Here is a 22,533-nt window from a genome sequence, read left to right as displayed (position 1 = left end):
TGCAAGGCAAATGCCCTACCCGCTGTGCTAAGACACAATATTTTGCAAATATCATATGACTTCTCCTGCCATTTTTCACGCTTTGAGGGCACACTCAGCAGTGCTCGGGGCTCTTCCGCTGGATTATATTCCTGGTCCCAGCCTGATTTTTTTTTTTTGATGAACATACAACTTGAACTTCATAAAAGAAGATACCAACCCCGAAACATATGGGTTCCTATGTGTATGACCCATGGAAGAGCATCCGAAATCATTAGTCCTCAGGGCCATGCTGGCAGAAACCACAGTGAGACATCATTTCAAAACCAGTAGCGCTACAAACCAGCCCAAACCCCAAGTACACACAAACTGGGCAAATCTGTGAAGAAACTAGAAAGCTTGTAGATTCTTAGCAGAAGCGTAAAACCACAGAACCAATCTGGACAATCTGGACTCGGCTTCTTTTATTATTAACTGTTCCAATGGGGTCTAAGCTTATGGCATTGATGTGCCAAGTCACTGCACAGCCCCATCATCAGAGTGCCTGTGACTCTCCACCCTGTCCCTTTGTCACCTCTGACCCAAACTTTCTCCCCCAACCCCCATTATTTGTTGAGTGACAGCTTTGGTGCACACGGCTCCCTCTTTTAGCACCACCCATGTGCCCCAAATTCTCACTGTGTCCCGTGTCCCGTGTCTTGCTGGACGCTCCCATGTCCCTTCTCACAGTGATCAATGGACTTCCACCTCACTCCCCAGCAATCCCACCTCGGTAGCACTGTAGCACTGTTCTCCAGTAGTTCATCGATTTGCTTGAGCGGGCACCAGTAACGTCTCCATTGTGAGACTTGTTACTGTTTTTGACATATCGAATACGCCACGGGGAGCTTGCCAGGCTTTGCCATGTGAGCAGGATACTCTCAGTAGCTTGCCAGGCTCTCCAAGAGGGTCAGAGGAATCGAACCCAGGTCGGCTGCATGCAAGACAAACGCTCTCCCCACTGTGCTATCGCTCCAGAACCCCCCATCTAAGTATTGAAAAGAATTCAAATGTGTGGCCAGGAGCTGGAGCGATAGGACAGTGGGTCGAGCCAGGAGTAAGCCCGGAGCATTGCCGGGTATGTGAAACAAACAAAATGTGCCCAAGAAGCCCCTGACCATGCAGTTCACAGCAGCTACAGAAGGAAGGTGTGGCCCTGGGCTGATGCAGAGCTCAGGCGTGAAAAAGAAAACACACAATATCCCCCCCCACCACACCCATCACTCCAGACCTGGTGGAGCACAACAGCCTGAAGACAAAAATAGGTGATTAAATCTTTAAAAGCCTTGCCCAACAGTGCTGAGGGGTTTCTCCTGACTGGTTCCTCCTGGTGGGATTTTGCGGGGTGCGCACACAACGCCAGGGATGGGATCCAGAACCCTGGCACGCAAAAGCCTGCGCTCCATCATATTACGTTTTCTCCCCTGCTCTTTGCATAGGGTTTTTACATCAAAAAGGGCGGGGGAAGGTTCTGGAAGACCAAAAGAAGAGAACGGTAAGAATTCTTGGGCTGCAGCTGTCGACCACCTTTGTTACAATGATGCGAGCCTGGGTGCAGTCCCCAGGACCACAAACACAAACCAAAGTTCTTACGGACCTCTGTGTCCGTCTTCCCAGCCCCCGTCTGCTCCTCTCTTCCCTCTCCTTCCCACCCCTCCCCCCTCTCTTTCTGGCTCTCTTCTTCTCTTTTGTTCTTTATTTCTTACCCCCACCCTTTCCTTTTGGGTGGGGTCCCACCCAGCGATGCTCAGGGGTTCCTCCTGGCCCTGCACTCAGGGGTCAGTCCTGGCGGTGCTCAGGGGCCCATGTGGGATGCTGGGGATCAAACCTGGTTGGCCACGTGCAAGGCAAACGCCAACCTGCTGTATTGTCGCCTCTGCCCTTTCCACTCTTTTCTTTAGCTTTCTTGTTCTTTTTCCCTTTTTTATTCTTCTGTTCCTCTTTCTGTTTTTTCCTTCTCCCTCTCCCTCTCTTTTTTGGCTACACCCAGCAGTGCTCAAGGATTCTCTGTGCAAAGCCTCCACCCAGCACGGTGGAGCACCCCCAATTCCAGTCTCTCGGCCGTTCTTCCTTAGACCCCATCTGCAAGGGAGCCGCCTTGCGGGTAAGGGCATCTGAAAAGTGGGAGCCCACTGGACGTCACACAGCCTGTCCACAGTCTCTTGGCCTCGGGGCTGTTTCTGAGAAACGTTAACACGAGGAGTGGGCTCAGAGTCCCCCAGTGAGGTCTTCTCACAAACGGGAACCAGCAGGACTTTTCAAAGCATGATTTCCAGGGGGTTCTTGCGCGTGGTCAGGCCTTCTCCTCGGGCGGTGGAGTTAGAAATGCTCCTTTTGGCGAGGACCCTTGCGATTTCCAGCTGCTGGAACCAGCTCTTCTCCTTAAAGGAGCTGCAAGAAAGCAAGGCGGGGCATGGAGTTCTGTGTGGTCGCTGCTGAGGGCCCTCCCAGTGAAAAGCCTCGGGTGGATGTTTTTTTTAAAGTCCTTTGTTTTGTTTTTATTTATTTATTGCTTTTTGGGTCACGCTCAGCGATGCTCAGCGGTTGTTCCTGGTTCTGCACTCAGGAATGACTCCTGGCAGTGCTCAGAGGACCATATGGGATGCTGGGGATCGAACCTGGGTTGGCCGTGTGCAAGGCAAACGTTCTCCCTACTGGACTACCGCTCCGGCCCCCGCCTTGGGTGGATTTTGCTGCTGTGTTTCTATGAGCTAGTGACGAGACAGAGGATATGCATCAGAGGAGAAAATAATCTTTCTAAGAGCAGCAACCTGGGGCGGGAGGGACGGTGCAGGAGGGAAGGATGTTTGTGTTGGGTGCGGCCACTATGGTCAGCCCTGATGCAATCACTGCCCTGCACATGGCCCCGACCACCAGGATTCTCCTGGATCTGTGCTCAGGGATAACTCCTAGTGGAGCTCAAGACAAGATGCAATCCGGGGCGTCAAACCAGTACTGGCCACATGCAATGCAAGAAGCGGATCCTTTGTGCTATCGCCCCAGATCTCTCTGTCTCTGTCTCTGGGTGCGTGTCTCCCAGGCCCTGTGCAAAGCCTCCACCCAGCACGGTGGAGCACCCCCAATTCCAGTCTCTCGGCCGTTCTTCCTTAGACCCCATCTGCAAGGGAGCCGCCTTGCGGGTAAGGGCATCTGAAAAGTGGGAGCCCACTGGACGTCACACAGCCTGTCCACAGTCTCTTGGCCTCTCCTGAGCACAGAACCAGGAATAATCCCTAAGCAGCCCTGGATGATACCTCCTGCCTCTCCAGCAAAACAAAGTAATGAAACACCAAATAACAAAACATATGTTCCTGGTGAGGCACCTGTGGGCTGTGCATTTAGAACCCTCACGTAGAACCCCCAACTAGATGGGGCCAGAGTGACAGTACAACAGGTAGAGCTTATGGAACGCCAGGAACGCAACCAGTTGCCCGTGTGCAAGGCAAGTGCCCTCCCCGCTGTACTATCACCCTGACCCATTGAGTCATTTCCTCCTGTTGCTTCAGCACCCCCAGACACCTTTGATTCTCGGGTCCAGTCTTTCTCGTCTGCCTGTCTTTGGGCGGTTGGGGCGGGGGGGGGGGGCACAGCGGTACTGGGGGATTACCCCTGGCTGGTTGCTCACTTGGGGAACCCCTTTATTTTTGTTGAATTTGGGGCCACACTCAACTGTGCCCAGGGCCTGCTTCTGACCCTGCGCTCAGGGCTCCCTCCTGGCAGGGCTTGGGGCATCCTATGTGGTGCTAGGGATGGAATCAGGCTTGGCTGTGGGTCAGACAAGCACCCCCGGTCACTCTGCTCCCTCTCCATCCCCAGAGGCTCTCTCTTTCTAAGTGCTGGGGAGGGGGGGCACACAATGTGAGGAATCAAACCCTGGGCCCTGCATGCAAAGCAGCCCCTGACCCTCCCTCCTCCCGTGCACAAACAGACTTTTTCGCTGCTCAGACCACAGCTAGATTCAGGGCCTCGCAGAGACATGCAATGAAGCCAGTGTCTCTGCCGACAAGGTGTTCGATGTGGACCTGATACTCCCTGCCTGCAGACCCTCCCTGGAGCACCGGGGTCCTCAGAGACACGCTCCTTTGTCCTCTTTGCCTGCACCCCACCGTGGGCACCTCCTTTCCTAATTGCTTCCACTCCCTTTCCCATGACTCCTGCACCCTGACCGTTAAAGTAGGCACAGTTGACACTCATCAGGGGCCAGAGCATCTGTTTCACCTGTGGGAACCTGGACCCCCATCTCCGGCACCATGAACCAAACCAAGCGAAAGTCAGAAACACACACACACACACACACACACACACACACACACACAGATCCAGGTTCTCCAGACCTCCACTCCCTGCTAGAACAATGACAACAATCACTCGCTTCTTGCCTTCCCCTGGCCCGGGTCTGCAACCCTCCCCACCCCCTGCAATAGACCAGCCTTCTCAGCCAGGGCACCCACCTTCAGCGCACAGACCTTTTGCATTTTTGTGTGTGCGCCTGCATCACACTGGACTTATGGGCACTTTGGAAGCTTACAGACGCTTGGGAAAGAAACTCATTATTTCAGAGGTGTCTGTGGCTAGATAAACCTGTGCTTCTTTTCTTAGCCTTCCAGCCTGCTTCTAAGAGGGGCTGTATAACTTTTCAGCTAATCATTTTCTGCCTTTTCTAGACTCTGAGCTGATCACTTTTGCACATCGTAGTCAGAGAATTAACAACGGTACAGGTTGAAACTGCGTGTTTTCAACCTCTCCAAAGTGAATGCCAAAAGGCTCCAATGACTCTCACCACTAGGTGGCAACAGCCCCGAGGAAATCAGGGAGAGATGCACTAACCACCCAGGCTAGGGAAATTCTCCGCTTGGCTTCCTTCTGGTCAAGAGAAAGGAGATGTTTGCTCACCAGCCCAAATCTTCCCTGGAATATCAACACCCAATAACATCCCAGGCGTATTCCTAAGAACTCATCAGAACCACGATTTCAGTGCAACCTGAAATCTATATAAGATTGGGAGTAGTGCGGGCAGCACATAGTAGGTGCTTGGGGGTGACTCCCAGCTCCTTGGGATCTCTCTCCCTGGAGTGCTCGGAGGATCGTGGGGAGCAGGGAATTGAACCTAGAGCTGAAGATACCTGCAAGGCAAGTGCCAGAACACTGCGTCACATCTCAGCTCTGCTAGACAGAAATTTTGCCTTCTGCCTTAATCATGAACAGCTTTGTGAGGGTCTATCTCATAGTGATTCAGTAAAAAAAAAAAACGCTTTAAGAAAGAATATTATATAAAGGCAGTTATGTAAAGGAATTTTGTATAGGCGTCATCAACTATATTCTATCATCCTTTTAAAATTTTTCTTGTTGGGGCTGGAGAGATAGCACAGCGGGTAGGGCATTTGCCTTGCACACGGCCAACCCAGGTTCGATTCCCAGCATCCCATAGGGTCCCCTGAGCACCGCCAGGAGTAACTCCTGAGTGCAGAGCCAGGAGGAACCCCTGTGCATTGCCAGTTGTGACCCAAAAAGCAAAAATAAATAAATAAAATAAAATTTGCTTATTTGCTTTGGCTGGGGGGCTCAAACCTGGCGATGCTCAGGAATTACTCCTGGCTCTGGACTCAGGAACTACTTCTGGTGGTGCTCAGGGTACCATAGGGGATGCTGGGGATCGAACCTGAGTTGGCCACAAGCAAGGCAAACACCCTATCTGTTGTGCTGTCACTCTGACCCCAGTTCTATCATCCTTTAGCAGACAAGTTGTAAATCTAAATTTTCTTCTGTACAAGGGTAGTAAAATCTATACTCTATACATTTTGTTCATAGTTTAAAGAATATAAAATCCTTTTGAATCCAAGAAAAAAAAAGAAAAAAGAAATTTTTGCCTTCTGAGATGCTTGTGTATAAAGACCTCTGTTTCTCTCTGGAAATGTGATTGTGTCTTTTCTTTCAGGGGCCAGAGAAAGAGGTCATAGGGCAGAGCACATGGCTTGCATGCAGGACACCTGGGGGTGGTCCCCCAAATGCTACTGCTGGGAGCGACCCCTAGCCGGGAGCCAGGAGAGGCTCCTTGAACCACCCCTTGAACGTGTCCCCACCACGCAAGAAAAGGACAAAGAAAAAGCTAACTTGAAGCATCCATGTCAACGAACCGCCTACCCTTCCCCAAACAGTGCCTGAGCTGATTTTTCATGAGATGGCCCCTTATTTCCATCCCTGCCGCCGGACTCTGCTTGGAAACGCCCCAGGCCGTGCTCAGGGAAGCCTTTGTGGTGCTGGTGGAACTGGGTCTCTACTCTCAAGCTCTGAGCTGTCTCTCCACCCTTCCACAAAACTTACGGGTCTCCCCACTACCGTTCAACCCCTCTTAATTATAACCCACAGTTTCTTATGAGCTTTGAAAAGGGGGGCTGGGGGAGAAGGCGGAAGGAGAGTATGGTGGGCATTGTCCACTGCTGACCTGAATTCCATCCCCAGGGGCCCCATACTGTTCTCCAAGCCCTGCCAGCGGTGATCCCTGAGCACAGCGTGGAAAGGAAGCCCCCAGCACCGCTGGGTGTGGCCCAGAATTTTTTTTTTACAGTGATCTTTTTTTTTTCTTTTTGGGCCACACCCAGCTGATGCTCAGGGGTTACTCCTGGCTCTGCACTCAGGAGTTACTCCTGGCGTGCCCAGGGGACCATATGGGATGCCGGGAATCAAACCTGGGTCCACCGCCGTGCAAGGTAAATGCCCTACCCGCTGTGCTATGGCTCCAGCCCCAAATGATGATCATTTTTTTCAAGGCCAGGGAGAGGAAAGGGCTGGAGGGATGATACAGCCCCCTGTGTTTGCCTGTCCTGTCTGGGTTCCATCCCTGACCCCCATAGGGTCCCCGAGCCCCGCCAGGAGAGGTCCCTGATCCAATCCCCCCAAAAGATGCGACCTTGATGCTGACAGACAACATATTTTCCTTGAAGAGGAGGCTACTGGCCACACCCAGGGGTGCTGTGGGGCTACACCTGTGCTCAGGGTCGGGGAAGGAGGCAGCATGCGGACATGCCCCTTGAAGGCTTGTGCCACCTCCCAGGGTTTGCTGATGCAACCTCCAGGGTCCGTTGCCACCCGAACACCCCGGAAGGCAAACAGCCAGCAGGCTGGCCCGCGACAGCGTCTCTGGGGCGCCCGCAGCGCGCAGCGCACCAGACGGATAAGGCGCTGACCTGGCTCATGGCCCACCCAGGACCCCCGCACCCACCAGGAGCCACCCTGGGCACAGAGTCAGGCATTGAGAAGCCCCGAGCCCCGCTGCGCGTGACCCCCAACCCCCGACAGCCTCGAAGCCCGCACCCGCAGGGATGCTGCGGGGACCCCTCCGCGCGGTACCTCGCCAGCTCCAGGCAGCGCCGGGCGTTGTCGCGCGGTGTCCTCCGGCGGTGCGCGCAGGGGCCGTCGGGGGCCGCCGAGGAGCAGGACGGGTGCGGGCAGCGAGCCGCGGGCACGGCCGGGAGTGGCCCTGACTGCGGGGCGGCGTGCGCCAGGCGCGTCTGCTTTCCCCGCGCGTCCGGGCTGGCGGCGGCCGGGGCGGGCAGCGGCAGGAGCCCGGCCCGTGGGTGCCTCTGGCCGCCCGCCCCGGGGTGCGCCCCGAGAGGCGGGAGCCGCACCCCGGGGGTCGCTCGGGCCTCGCCCGCCGCCGCCCGCCAGCTCCTCGAGGTCATCGCGCACGCGGCGAAGCCGTCCACCAGCACCGTCGCGCCCACCCGAGCCCCCCGCAGCCGGGCCCGGCGGAGCTGCCCGCGGCTGCGGCTCTGGGCCCGGCAGAGCCAGCGTTTGACCTGGATGTAGAGCCGCATGGGCAGCGCCACCCGCGGGAAGGACACGGTGGACGCCAGCGTCCGTAGCAGGAAGCGCGCACAGCGCAGGTGGCCGTGCGCGCAGGCCAGGGCCAGCGGGGTGCGGCCAGCCGCCGTGCGGCACTGCAGGGCCAGCGGGGAGCAGCGGACGAAGGCCCTGAGGATCAGCAGCTGGCCCGCCTCAGCCGCAGCGTGCACTGGGCACTTGGACACGTCGGCGTGCAGCGCGTCCTGGCACCACTCGCGGTAGGGGTGCGCGCCCACCGCCTCGTGGGGCCGCGCCCCCTGCGCCAGGCACCACTCGGTCAGCTCCACGTGGCCGTGGAAGGCGGCAACGTACAGGGCCACCCGCTTCTGGTACCTGCGGGCGGGAAGGAGTTGGGGGTGGGGGTGTTAGCTCCGTGGGCAAAGAGACGGAGGCCGTCGCACCCCACACCCCACACACAAGCTAAAGCGACCCTTTCTGGGGCCCCTCACTCCGCGGGGTGCGGGAGCGTTTACTGCAGGAGCCCCAGGGCCGTCCGTGGCACCATGAGCCCCCCACCCCAAAACTCTGAGGTCCGGAGTAACAGAACAGCCGGTAAGGCGTTTGCTTTGCTGACCTGGCATCCTATGTGGTCCCCAGAGCATCGCCAGGACTAACTCCTGAGTACAGAACCAGGAGTGACCCCTGAGAAGCAGGAGTAACCCAGAGCATCGCCGGGTATGACCCCAAAAAGCCAAAGCAAACAAACACCACCAGGACTCACCCCTGAGTTGAGCACATGGGTGTGACCCACCGGCATCCCACCCCCAACTCTCTTCCTCTCCCGGGAAATAGCCCAAAGGACCTGGAACGTATTTTACTGGGGAGGCCATCCTGCGGTGCTCGGGGCTCAGGGATCACTCCACGTGGAGCCACGTGAGGTGGCTTTCCTTGCAAGGCCAGTGCCTTCCTTGACCTCTGCGCTTTGTGTCCAGGAGGCGGGGGTGGGGGCTAACCGGGGCCACCACTTGGTCCCCAGAGCACCTGGTCAGGAGTAGCCCCCGAACCCTGCTGAGCGCCGCCAAGAAACAGAATGACGTTTATTCTCCGCCTGTGCCTGAGCTGTCTTCCTCAGCATGGCACCGGCTCTGTGCTTGTGCATGCCCCAGGCTGGGCACAGGTGTTCAAGCTCGTTCCCTTCCTCAGGAAAAAGATCAAGCTTGTATTGACCAGGAAAGTCCTGGTACAACCAACTGCTCTGGGGACCCTGGGGTGCCGGGATCTAGAACTGGGTCAGCTGCACCCAAGGTACGTGCCAGCCCACTGTACTGTCTCCAGGGGCCCTGGGATGGTCGGAATGTCTTTTTTTAAAATTCATTTTTGTTAGAAACGCCATGATTTTTGAAGTTGCCCAATTAGACAGCTGTTTCGGGCATCTAGTATGCCAACACACCAGGGTGACCTTCCCTCCACCAATGTCCCCAGTTTCCCTCCCAATCCCAACCTGCTCCCTTTGACACGTCACAAATTTCCTTTCTATTGCTTCTGTTGGAGTGTCTTGCGGAGAGCCTGTTCCCCGTGCAGTCTGCCTCCCAACCTGCAGCCCGGCCTTTGCGGCCGCAAATACCCCAACTATATTGGCCTGTGGCCGTGAAGGGGAGTGGCCGGGCAAGTACCCCACCTGCAGGCTGACCCGCAGGCCCGAGGCGCCAGCGGGGGGAGCAATAGAACATCCACGCCCGGGTGTTGGCCTGTCTCCGCACCTGAGCACAGGGCCCTCGGTGAACAAGTAGCGCTGCGCCTTCAGCGTCTGGCCCAGGACACAGCCCCTCAGAAACTCCTTCCATCCGTCCCACACGTCCAGACGAAGGGTCGTGCCTGTGGGTCAGAGATACAGCTCGAGGCGCCAGTTCCCCGCCGCTGTGCCTGGCAATCCATGAATCTTTTTTTTTTTTTTTGTGGGGTGGGTTGGGGGAAGGAGCAGGCCTGGCAGTGCTCAGGGGTTACTCTTGACTCTGAGCTCAGGAATTACTCCTGGTGGTGCTTGGGGATCCTATGGGAGGATGGGAATCAAAGCCAGGTGGGCCAGGTACAAAGCAAACGCCCTACCCACTATACTATCCTTCTGGCCCCCGGTCCATGAAATTTTGAAGGGGAACTGTGCCCAAACAGAAGTCGGCTAGATGCAAAAGAAAAGAGACCTTGGGCGAGTGGACAGAACCACTCTTCTCAGCTTCTGTCTGCTTTGGAAAAGCCAGTGAGAGGTGGAGCGATAGCACCGCGGGGAGGATGTTTGCCTTGCATGCAGTCAGCCTAGGTTCGCTCCCCGGCATCCCACATGGCCCCCGAGCACCACCAGGAGCAATTCCTGAGTGCAGAGCCAGGAGTAAGCCCGGTGCATCGCTGGGAGTGACCCAAAAAGAAAAGGAAAAGCCAGTGAATCTCTGAGCGCTGTTGCCGCTCATCTGCTCAGCAAAAATGTGGACATTAGGATCAGTGTTTGGCACCAGCCCCTCCAGGGGACTTAGGCTGGAGACCAGTTTGCCGCGGGGTCCGCCACAGTGAAGCCCAGCACTGCAAGAGGATCCGGCTACGTGGCAGCCATGGAACAGCGCCCCCCACAGCAAGCACTGCAGGGCCGCAGGGAGCTGTCAGAACACATGCACTGCAAGCAGGGGAAGGAGGAAGCCTCAGTTTCCCCTGGCCAGCTGCTGAGAGCTGTTCCCTGCTAGCTGTCCCCAAACTACCGTTAAACATCCCTGCAAATTCTTGGGCTCTTTCCAAGAGTGGGAAGCTGAGCAGTTTTCTGAGATGATGGAGTCTGTTTCAGACTCTACAAACTCAGAGACAGGCTGCCCCATCCGGGTGAGTGGCCCAAGAGAACCTAGGAGGACCCAGGCCAGCCAGAGCACCCGGGAGCCATGGGAATCCATGCCGCATTCTCTTTAAACAATCTGGTCACTTGAGAGGTAACACAAAGTCCCATTTTTCCTATAACTCATCCCCACACACAGCCCCTGTCCAACTCCCAGCCAAAGTAAGTCAGACTCAGCCCAATACTACTTCTTTTTCAGCTGGGGAGTCTCTTTTCAATCAATTTTTCTCTTTCCAACTCTGACGCTGAGCATCTTTTTGTATTTTTTGGGGGAGGTCACACCCGCCGGTGCTCAGGGGTTACTCCTGGCTCTGCACTCAGGAATCACTTCTGGCAGTGCTGGGAACCATATGGGATGCCGAAGATGGAACCCGGGTCAGCTGCGTGCAAGGCAAACCCCCTACCCGCTGGACTATCACTCCGGCCCCTCTGAGCATCTTTTTCACTCCATGTTTTCATTCATTCTTGGAAATAGTGAAGAGCCTGGGACCCTGGGTGAGCAGAGACTGGCCACTGTGGCAACATCACAAAGCATGAGCCCCAACACCCCCGCTCCCCAATAAAACTGTCACCTGTCACTGTCCTCCCGTTGGTCATCAATTTGCTCGAGCGGGCCCAGTAACATCTCCATTGTGACAATTGTTACTGTGTTTGGCACATCGAATACGTCACGGGGAGCTTGCCAGGCTCTGCTGTGCGGGCGAGATACTCTCGGTAGCTTGCCAGGCTCTCTGAGAGGGGCGGAGGAATCGAACCCGGGTCGGCCATGTTGGCTGCGTGCAAGGCAAACGCCCTACCGCTGTGCTATCGCTCCAGCCCCAATAAAACAAATGAATAAAAATAAATTCATAATGAGCTGAGGGCTACGGCTGTGGTCCAACTTCTAACCTCTCATAAAGGCCATTCTGAGTCTGCAAACCCAGATCCCAGAGACGTTGGCTTGTCCAGCCATATCCCTCCCCCAAGAGACGGGCCAAGGGACAGACCTGGGTGTGCAGGACACCCGGCCCCACCCCACCCCCATCACGGTTGGGTGTGCATCCAGGGGGAAGAGGAAGGACCCCAAGGCGGGCAGTACCCGGGGCCAGGCCGTAGTCCCTGAGGCAGTTGCAGTCGTACAGCTCCAGGCCGGCCGGCGTCCGGAGGCAGAAGACACCCACGGGAAGCCCACACCTCAGTGCCACCAGTGTCCTCAGATGTGCCACTTTGTCGTCCACAAGGGCCGCGGTCCCCACTATGGCCATCCTCTCTCTGGTGACCGTGTTGTACACGGAGAACACAAGCTGATCTTCCTCCTGAGGGGGACACAGGATGGGGGGGGGGGCCTTAGGGGTCCATCCTGGTGCTAGACACAGGACAGTTTCTTTGATTTTTGGAATTACTCCTGGTTGGTGCTCGGGGGGCCATATGGGATGCAGGGGATCGAACCCAGGTCGTCCGTATGCAAGGCACATCCCCTACCCGCTGTCCTATCACTCCAGCCTGGCACAAGCCAGTATCTACTGTAACAGGTTAAAAGGAGGGAGGCCAGGAGAGGCCCAGCCTCCTCCTCCGGGAAGTTGGGGAGCACAGGGGTCCCAGACCTTTGCTGTGACTCAGCCATTTTTTTTTTCAGGGTCTAGTGATGAATGGAATCAAACCAGAATGATCCGACTGACACCAGTTTGTTAGCAGAACATGGACATGAGTGCCCATGAAAATAGTTGGTAAATTCCTTTTTTTTTTCTTTTTGGGTCACACCCAGTGATGCTCAGGGGTTAGTCCTGGCTCTGCACTCAGAAATTACTCCTGGCGGTGCTTGGGGGACCACATGGGATGCTGGGAATCGAACCCAGGTTGACCGCGTCCAAGGCAAACGCCCTCCCCGCTGTGCTATTGCTCCAGCCCCTAGTTGGCAAATTTCTGTGGGAGTGTTTTTTTCCATTGAAGATTCATGCAGTGTCCTCTTTCGAAATATTCCTCGGGTGGGAGCAGTGCGTAGGCCATACGAAGCACATGCTCAGGGGTCACACCAGCATGGAACAAGGGCTGACTGCATGCCAGGCAAGCTCCTGACCCATCTGCTGCATGTGGGGACCCTCCTGTCCCCCGCCTGGTGCCTATTCCAAATGTGTCTCAGTGCATGAAGGGGAAGTTTTCCTATGCAGGGACACCAGAACGTGAAATGGACTATTTTTCAGAGTGCATTTCAGAGTAGAACACCCCTTAATTCTGGGGGGTAGGCCCACATCTGGCAGTGCTTGGCGGAGCATTTTACTCCCAGCACAGTGCTCAGGAGTCACTCAGGGGGTGTTCAGGGGATCCATGTGAAGGTCCTGAAGGCGTCTCACATGCTCAGCCCTAAGCATAATCACTCGAGCTCAATCTGCCCCTTAATTTATGTCATCCATCTCCCGACTTGAAAGTGAGGCCTGGTAATGACACAACAAGAGACACCCCCCCAAAGAAATAGAATATCTCAGATTTCAGGAAGCCATTTTTCAAAGAAAGAACTCGCTCGTTCCCCAAGTTCCTGAACTTGGCCAAAGTCTTGGGTTTGCCTCACTCTGCCTCAGTTGAACCCAGAGAAATTGAGACCTGGTTTTGTTGATTCTCAGAAGGCAGAAGTAATTGCATCGAATAATAAATGACAAAGCAGGAAAGGCACGAAATGGGTTTCCATCCACTTGACTGTGCAGTAAAAGCACGACTTGGAATCAGCTCTCGGTACCTGAGGCAGATCAAACCACTGAGAGCCAGTACGGCCAGGTTCCCTGAGGAACACTCATTTTCATCAAGTGTTCTGGTTGCTGTACTTCCACTTCAGGCTGCCACAGAAGCTAATAGGACAGAAACCAGTATTTAAGGCCTCTGTAGGAAATTCTCTGCCCCCCCCCCCCCGAGTGTTTTTCTCCCCCAAAGTAGGGATAATGAATTCTTTAAGTGAGATGTTATTAAGGTTAAGATCAGTAAGATTTTCATCGAACTGGAAAGTTTTCGATTATACCCCATGCCTATATATCTGGCGGGGGCCTGCTCTGTATTTTTTGGGGGAAATGTCGCGTCAGGTCTTTTGCCCTTTTCTTTTTCTTTTGGTTTGTTTTTGGATCTCACGCAAGTGGTGTTCAGGGGTTACTCCTGGCTCTGCCTCAGGAATGACTCCTGGCAGTCAGTGCTCTGGGAACCATATGGGATGCTGAGGATTGAACCTGGGTCAGCCACGTGCAGAGCAAGTGCTCTTCCTGCTATCCGGTTGCTCTACCCATTTTTTTTTTCAAACTGATATGTTGGTAGTAGTGTGTAGTTACAGGAGTTCTGAATATTCTAGATACTTACCCAGTTTTGGTTACTTTCTTGTCTTTTTACTTTTCTTTCCTGATTAATGTCTTTTGATGCCTAAAGCCTAAAGCTTATTTTGGTTAACTTCAATTTCTCTTTTTTGTGGGGTTAGAGAGAGAGTACAGCAGTTAGGGCAGTCGTCTTGCACGCAGCCGACTCTGGCCAGTTCCCAGATCCCATGGTTTCCTGCCTGCTCAGAGTTTCCCTGAGCACCACTGGGAGTGGCCCCCAAACCCGCAATGTTTTTTTTTTTAATCTTATATAACCAATCTATCTACTTTACTTATCTTTACTTATCTTTTATACTTAGATCTTTAATCCATTCTAATTATTTTTGGTGTGTAATATAATGTAAGAGCCCAATATGTTCTTATCATTTGAACATCTACTTTTCCCAGTACCTTTCCCTGTTGGTCTTGGACTCTTGTTGAAATCATTTGACTGTAAATGTGAAGATTTATTTCTAGTAAAGTAAGTAAGTAAAGGCCCTCCCGTTGATCATCGATTTGCTCAAGCGGGCCCAGTAACGTCTCCATTGGAGACTTTGTTGTTACTGTGTTGGCATATCGAATACGTCACGGGGAGCTTGCCAGGCCCTGCCGTGGGGGCGAGATCCTCTCGGTAGCTTGCCGGGCTCTCCGAGAGGGGCGGAGGAATCGAACTCGGGTCGGCCATGTTGGCTGCGTGCAAGGCAAACGCCCTACCGCTGTGCTATTGCTCCAGCCCTTATTTCTAGTCTCTCTTTTTTATTCCATTTTTTAAATACAGCTATCCTTGTGTTGTGCTAGCACCTAATTGTTTTTTTTTTGTTTGTTTTCATTTTTCCATGTTTCTTCTTTGTTTTTTTGGCCATACTGGTGGTGCTCAGGGCTTACTCTTTGCTCTGTGACGAGGGAACTACATGGGACGCCCCTGATTGAATCCAGGTCTGCTGCACACAAGGCAAGTGTCCTACCCGCCGTACTATCTCTTTTGTCCCTTACGTTTGTTTTAATTTTTATTATTTATTTATTTATTTTTGCTTTTTGGGTCTGGAGCGATAGCACAGCAGGTAAGGCGTTTGCCTTGCATGCGGCCAACATAACCGACCGGAGTTCAATTGCTCCCCAAGAGCCCAGCAAGCTACCGAGAGTATCTCATCTGCTTGGAAAAGCCTGACAAGCTCCCCGTGACGTATTCAATATGCCAAATACAGTAACAGGAAGTCTCACAATTTGTTGTGAGACATTACTGGTACCCGCTCGAGCAAATCGATGAACAACGGGAGGACAGTGCTACAGTGCTATGGCGAAATGCCAAAAGTGTGAACACCATTGGAAACCAGTATCACTCCTAGACAGTATTTCCCCCCCAAAATACTACAAAAATAGTAATTTGAGGAGTGGAGAAATAGTTCAAGGGTAAGACACTTGCAGTGTGTGTGGCTGACCTGGTTTGGTCTGTTCTGCAGGTGACCCCCTGAGCATAGAGACAGGACTAACCCCTGAGCACCATGAGGTGTGACTTCAAGACGCCCTAGAACAAATCCCCCATCTTTTCACCCCTATGTTCATAGCAGCCAAAATAGGGGATCAACCCAAATGCCTGTGAATGGCTGACCAGATGGAGCAGCTTTGGTCAACACACTCAATGAAATACTACTTAGCTGTTAAAAAGAAGAGATCGTGTCTTTTGTGACACCATGGCTGGAACTCGAGGTTTTTCTGTTGATGTGCTTGCTCACTTGTGCCAGGCCCGAGGAAGCCTCTTTCTGTGGGTGAGCGGTGATTATCTACAGCATTGTCTGAGGCAAGGCTGACGTCTTAGACAATGATGATTCTGGTCCTCATACCTTGGTAGAGCACTTGAGAGTTGAACAGGGAGAGATTCCCACATCTGCAAGACTCCAGCTGTCCTGCAGAGTTGCTCCTGCGTGCGTGAGCTCCAGGCACTGTCTGCCCCGCTTGTCTTCAGAGAGAGGAAAGTGGAAGCGGTCCTGCACAGTGAACAGCGGTGATGAGAATGCCACATCTCCCTGGGACTCGCCCGCATGCAGCCCTATGTGACTTGTCTCCAACGAGCCTCCCCAAATACTCGAGACAGAGGGAAGAAGCGGCAGTAGCAGTTTGACATTTGGAGTCTGTAGGACTGGAGCGATAGCACAGTGGGTTGGGTGTTTGCCTTGCATGCGGCCGACCCCGATTGGACTCCTCTGTCCCTCTTGGAGAGTCCAGCAAGCTACTGAGAATATCCCGCCCCCATGGCAGAGCCTGGCAAGCTCCCCATGGCAGATTCGATATGCCAAAAACAGTAACAACAAGTCTCACAATGGAGACGTTACTGGCGTGCGCTCAAGCAAATCGATGAACAACGGGACAGGACAACAGTGCTACAGACCTTGTCCAAAGTTGAAGGTGGAATAAAGATGCAAGAAAACTCCCTTTTCTCCCCTTCTTTCCCTCTCCTACTCTCCCCTTTCCTTCCTCTCCCTTCCCCTCCTCTCCTCTTCTCTACCTTCCCTCTCCCCTTCCCTCCCCTCCCCTTTTATTTTTCCTTTCTTTTCTTTTTTGTTTGTTTTGTTTGCAGGCCACCTTCAGCCATGCTCAGGGGTTGCTCCTGGCTCTGCATTCAGGATTACCCCTGGTCATGCTCGGAAAACCACAGGAGATGCCAGGTATCAAATCCAGGTTGGCTGCATGTAAGAGAAACACCCTACCCGCTGTACTGTCACTCTGATCCTTCCATTTTATTTTCATAAATTCAAAATAAATTTAAGATTTTTCTTTACTGTGACATAGATGTAGATATGTGTCTCTGTGTGTATATATGCACGTAGACAATGCATCTACTCCAGAAAATACACTAAAAAGTGTGGAATGAGAGTTGGGGAGATGCAGGAGGTGGCTCTATGGGCAGAGTAAGGGTTTTGCATGGCGGAGCCCTAGGTTCAACTCCTGGCACTGCATGGTGCCCCGAGCACTGCCGAGTGTGCCCTCAAGCCCCCATAGAACATGAATCAAACCTCTGAATGGAACTTAAGTGAGTAACAAAGACAGTCACCTGATGGCTTAATTGTTTTTGCAGGGGAGGGAGGTTCAGGGTTACCTGTAGGGGCTACCCTTGGTTCTGTGCTGGGGGTTAGCTGCGTGCAAGGCAGGTGACTTCATCTTACCATTCTACAGCAGTTTTTTTTTGTTTTTTTGTTTTTTTTTTTTTGCTTTTTGGGTCACACCCAGCAATGCACAGAGGTTACTCCTGGCTCGGCATTCAGGAATCACCCCTGGTGGTGCTCAGGGGACCATATGGGATGCTGGGAATCGAACCCGAGTTGGCCGCGTGCAAGGCAAACGCCCTCCCCACTGTGCTATTGCTCCAGCCACGCAGGTTTTTTTTTTTTTTTTTTGCATCACACCCTGCAAGCTCCCTGTGACTATTCCATATGCCAAACACAGTAACAACAAAGTCTCCAATGGAGACGTTACTGGGCCCGCTCGAGCAAATCGATGATCAACGGGAGGGCCTTTACTTTACTTTTTATCACACCCTGCAGTGCTCAGGGGCTACTCCTGGTGACCCCCATGTGCTGAGACCCCTCCCAGGGATATGTGAGGAGTGCAGGCCCTCGAACCCTCTCCCCACCCTACTAAATATCCCTAAGAAAACTTTAAGAGGTACTGGACCTGGGGCTCGAGCACCAGCACGTAAGGCGCCTGCCTCACACACAGCAGACCCCCGTGGCTACAGCCCACCAGAAGCGACCCCTGAGTGCAGAGTCAGGAGTAAACTCTAAGCACAGCCAAGTATGGCTCAAAACCAAAAAGAAAAGAAATAACAAAAAGAAGGCTGGAATGGTCGTGTAGCTGCTAGGGCATTTGCTTTGCATGTGGCCAACCCAGACTCAATCCCAGGCATCCCAAACATTCCCCCAAGCAGCACCAGGAGTAATTCCTGAGTGCAGAGCCAGGAATAACCTCTGAGCATTGTTGGGTGTGTGATCCCCCAAAAAAGTAAATAAAAAGGAACTGGCCCAGATGATGTCTTAGCTTGACTTTTTTTTTTTAAATTAAAAGTCTTTTTTATTTATTTTGACTTTTTGGGTCACACCGCAATGCTCAGGGGTTACTCCAGGTTGTGCACTCAGGGATCACTCTTGGCGGTGCTCGGGGACCATGTGGGATGCCGGGGATCGAACCTGGGTCGGCAGCATACAAGTCAAATGCCCTCCCCGCTGTGCTATCGCTCCAGCCCCCTGAGTTTGACTCTGGGTAGGATGCCAATCTCTTTGAAGTACAATTTCTCCTGGATTCAAAATATAGCTGTGCCCTTGAACAGTCTCCAGTCTCCTGGCCACCTCCCAAATTTGTTGGTTCTTTTTGGCTCTTTCATGTGGCTTAGTCACCAACAAGCCATCTCCCTGGCAACTGGCACGCTCCACTTAGTGATAAGCGAGAGGTGGTCCTCTGCGTTTGCCCCTTCAGAAAGAATTGCGGTGATACTCGCTGCCCTCCGCAGCACACAGACTTGCTGGTGACAATGGGGAGAATGGCGGGGAGGGTGCCAGGGACCAAACCCTGGATGCTCACATTTCAGGCGTCCATTCTACCTCTGAGTCACAGCTCCAGTCCCACAACCCACAGAGGTAATAAAGGCGGGTCATGGGGAGGGAGTTCGATGGGCTGAGCAACACTGTGCACGTGGAACGCCTGGGCATGACACCTGGCACCACACGGTCCCCAAGATTTGGCTAAGAGACTCCTGAGCACACGGCTGGGAGCGAGGTGTGTCCTCACCCCCCAATCCCACCAATTCTTAGTAAAGACAACTTGGGTTGGTTGGTTGTTTTTTGTGAGAATTTATTGACTTGCCTTTTACCCTCCATCTCAGTGTCTCTAGTCATCATCTTAATCAAATTATCCTGTAAGTAGATAATTATATTCTCAAATAGCTTTAGTTCTTTGTTTCCTGAAAATGTCCCAAATAGTCCTTACAGCCTATGTTTGGTGCAAATTGCATTGCAGTGAAGCCAGAGAGATGGTTCAGGGGGTAAGAGATGGTTCAGCGGGTAAAATATGGTAGTGGGGAAGGTGCTTGCCTTGTATTACAGCTCACCCGGTTTGATCTCCAACATCCCATATGGTCCTTCTAGCCTTCCGGGTCTGACCCCTGAGCATCACCAGATGTGGCCCCCCGAAACCAAAACAAATAAATTACATCTCATCAGCAGGAGACAGTAAGCGGGCAAGGTCCTTCCTTGCCTTGTATGCAGCCCACATGGGTTTATTGGGGGGCGGGGTTGGGGACTCACCTGGCAATGCTCAGGGCTGACTCCTGGCTCTGCACTCAGGAATCACTCCTGTTGGTGCTTGGTGGTACTTACGGGATGCTGGGGATCAAACCCAAGTCAGCTGTGTGCAAGGAAAATGCCATCCTCACTGAACTATCTTTCTGGCCGCGTAGCCCACCTGGATTTGATCCCTGGCACTGTCTATGTTCCCCTGTGCCACTCCAGGAGCGATCCCTGAGCACCACTGGGCGTGTTCCTCACCCTCAAAATACGTCTAAACGTCTCCACACGGTTGAAATGGACATGCACGCCTGGTGACCCAGAGACAAGGCTCAGACACACCTTTATCATCAGCTTCACGGCAGCCACCGTTTCATCTGTCGAAACGTCAAACGCTTCAAACGCCCCCTCAAAGGCTATGTAAATCTTCATTTTCTAGGGGGAAAAAATGACAAAAATGAAACAACTGTTTTCAAAGATGTAGAAAATTCGCAATGCTCCATGAGGGACAAACGTGAGGGCCGGAAGCTGCCCTTCGCACTGGGAGCCAAGGCAGCTTGAGAGCCGTCGAGGGGGCCGAGCTCTCAGGGGAGCGTCACGGGCGGCAGCTCTGAGCAAATGTTTCTGCGGTCACAACCAGTACTCTCCCATGTCACGGAAATTGCCATCTTGACAATGGTGGGGCAAGCGTTGAGCAACCTGCATGTACAGCACCCAGAAACACCACCCCCAGCCCCCCAGAGTGAGGGGACCCCTCGCAGCTTCCTGGCTCTGGAATCTTTACCTGCTGGACCCGGCTGCTGGCGGAAGGGAAACAGGAGGCGAGAACGCAGCCCAGGAGGGCAGCAGAGAGGGCCCCACCGAAATTCCCCGCAGAGAGAAGCACTCCGGTTTCCATAACAACTCTGTGTACTGGTTTCCCTGGCTGCCTCGCTAATCCCGCTGAGGGTGGGGAACAGTCATCACTCAGGCCAGAGGAATGTGCAAGCCCTCAGTCCTGGCTCTCCCTCTCGTCCCCGAGAATGCCGTCCTCCCCACAGTCACCCACTCAGCCACTGGGCGTGCAGGCCTCGCTCCAGTGTGATTTGCAACCAGCCTGTGAGCCTCTGCAGCGTTCCTTGAGCAGTCAGATCCCTGTCAGGAGGTCAGAGCGGTGGCTCACAGGGCAGGAGTCACACGCTTCGGATGCAGGAGGTCTGGGTTCAATCCCTGGCCCCACCCGGGCCCTGAGCACAAACTGGGAGTGACCCCTGAGTATCACTGTGTGGCCCAGACACAAAACCGAACAAAAACCCAGCAACAGAAACACCTCCCTGTTTCAGGGCAGGGAAGTAGGACAGGGCATAAAGCGCTTGCCTTCTGTTTGACTGTGGAGATGGAGACACTGGTTCAAATCCCAGCACCACACAAAGTCCCCTGAGCACTGGTGGGAATGCTGAACCTGCCCCCAGTAAATAATAATTAACACAGATACCCACGGCAGCAGGAAAGTTCTCTTTTTCGTTTTGCTTGCTTGATTGATTTGGGGTTTGGGGCCATACCTGGTGGTGCTCAGGGGTTACTCCTGACTCTGTGCTCAGGAATCATTTCTGGAAGGCTCAAGGAACTCTACAGAATGCTGGAGATTGAATCCAGGTTGGCTGTGTGCAGGGCAAGTGTCCTCCCCACTGTTTTATCTCTCTGGCCCCCGGAGAGATGGTTTAGTAGGTCGAGCACACGCACTGCACACTGGAGGTCGGGCCTTGATGCCAGGTACCACATGACTCCTGAGCTCTTCCGGGACAAAACCAGGAGCACAGAGCCAGGAGGAGGCACTGAGCATAGTCAAGTGGGTTGAAAAAGTACCAAACCAAAACCCAAAGCCCAGCTCACTCAATAAATAAAGGTATCAGGCAGCATCATTGAAATGTGTAGGAGAGACACTTTACCAGAACTTAGTAAGACCCACTTTTCGGGTCCCTCGTCTAACAGACCTGGTTTAAGTCAATCATTCTCCCGTCTGTGTAAATTGTGCATTCTTCTCTAAATCTCTCCTGATGTATGATAGAATCTTCCCCCTGTTTCTTTGGGGGGCCATACCCAGGGCGCACAGGGCTGATTCCTGACTCTGCACTCAGGGATCACTCCTGGTGGGGCTCAGGAGACTCCCCCCGGAGTGCCAGGGACAGGACGTGGGTCAGCCTAGCGCAAGGCACCTCTTGCACTGTGCTATCACTCCAGCCCCTAGATTCTTTTCTTGTTAGTACTTAACACAGCACCGGTCACAGGGCAGGTGCTCAGCAATGTTCACTCGCCGATTCCTGCTGCTCAGCCTGAGCTCCAACTATCAGGTGCTATTAAGCAAAAAGGGGGCAGACAAAAAAGCACATGAGAAAATGCTCTACATCATTAGTCATCAGGGAGATGCAGATCAGAACCACAATGAGATACCATCTCACACCTCAGAGACTGGCCCACATCCACAAGAACAAAAGCAACCGATGCTGGCGCGGATGTGGCGAGAAAGGGACACTCCTTCACTGTTGGTGGGAATGTCCACTGGTTCAGCCCTTCTGGAAAACAGTATGGACGAGTCTCAAAAAATTAGAAATTGAGCTCCCATTTGACCCAGCAATACCACTCCTGGGAATATATCCCAGAGAGGGAAAAAAGTATAGCCGAAGTGACATCTGCACTTGTTTGTTCATTGCAGCACTCTTTACAATAGCCAGAACCTGGAAGAAACCTGAATGCCCAAGAACAGATGACTGGTTAAAGAAACTTTGGTACATCTACACAATGGAGTACTATGTAGCTGTTAGAAAAGATGAAGTCATGAAATTTACATACAAGTGGTACAACATGGAAAGTATCATGCTAAGCGAAATGAGTCAGAAAGAGAGGGATACACATAGAAAGTTTGCATTCATCTGGGGGATATAAAGTAACAAAATATGAGATTAATAACCAAGAATAGCTGAGATCAACACCAGGAGGAGTACTCCATAGCTTAGTGGCCAGCCGGGCATTCTAGAGGAAAGGGCAGCTCAGATAGAGAAGGGAGCACCAAATAAAGGGTGTTGGGAGGATCCTCCCAGGATGGGAGAAGCATGTTGAAAGTAGACTATGGACTGAACATGTTTGCCACTCAAAGCCTCTTTTGCAGACCACAACACCCAGAAGTAGAGAGAGAACAAAAGGGAATGCCTTGCCACAGAGGAAGGGGGGGGGGGGGATATTATCCATGGTGGTGGAAAATGGGCACTGGTGGAGGGATGGGTATCTGATCATTGTATAATCA

At 53.1% G+C, this 22,533-nt stretch overlaps 1 protein-coding gene across 1 annotated transcript; it reads right to left on the bottom strand.

Moving 5' to 3' along the window:
- Positions 1–2,276: 2,276 nt before the first annotated feature.
- On the bottom strand, positions 2,277–19,685 carry ANKUB1 (ankyrin repeat and ubiquitin domain containing 1). The gene is made up of 6 exons (XM_056122059.1): positions 19,596–19,685; positions 15,822–15,965; positions 11,751–11,967; positions 9,561–9,675; positions 7,366–8,193; positions 2,277–2,409 (listed from the first exon to the last, which is right to left on the bottom strand). Exons 1-6 carry the CDS (start codon positions 19,683–19,685, stop codon positions 2,277–2,279), a joined length of 1,527 nt encoding a protein of 508 aa, XP_055978034.1.
- Positions 19,686–22,533: the final 2,848 nt, after the last annotated feature.

This window comes from Sorex fumeus, unplaced genomic scaffold (genome assembly GCF_029834395.1).
Source record: "Sorex fumeus unplaced genomic scaffold, SorFum_2.1 ptg000044l, whole genome shotgun sequence".
Lineage (NCBI taxonomy): Eukaryota > Metazoa > Chordata > Mammalia > Eulipotyphla > Soricidae > Sorex > Sorex fumeus.
The sequence above is the reverse complement of the archived record's forward strand: the minus strand, read 5'-3'. Positions and strand labels throughout refer to the sequence as shown.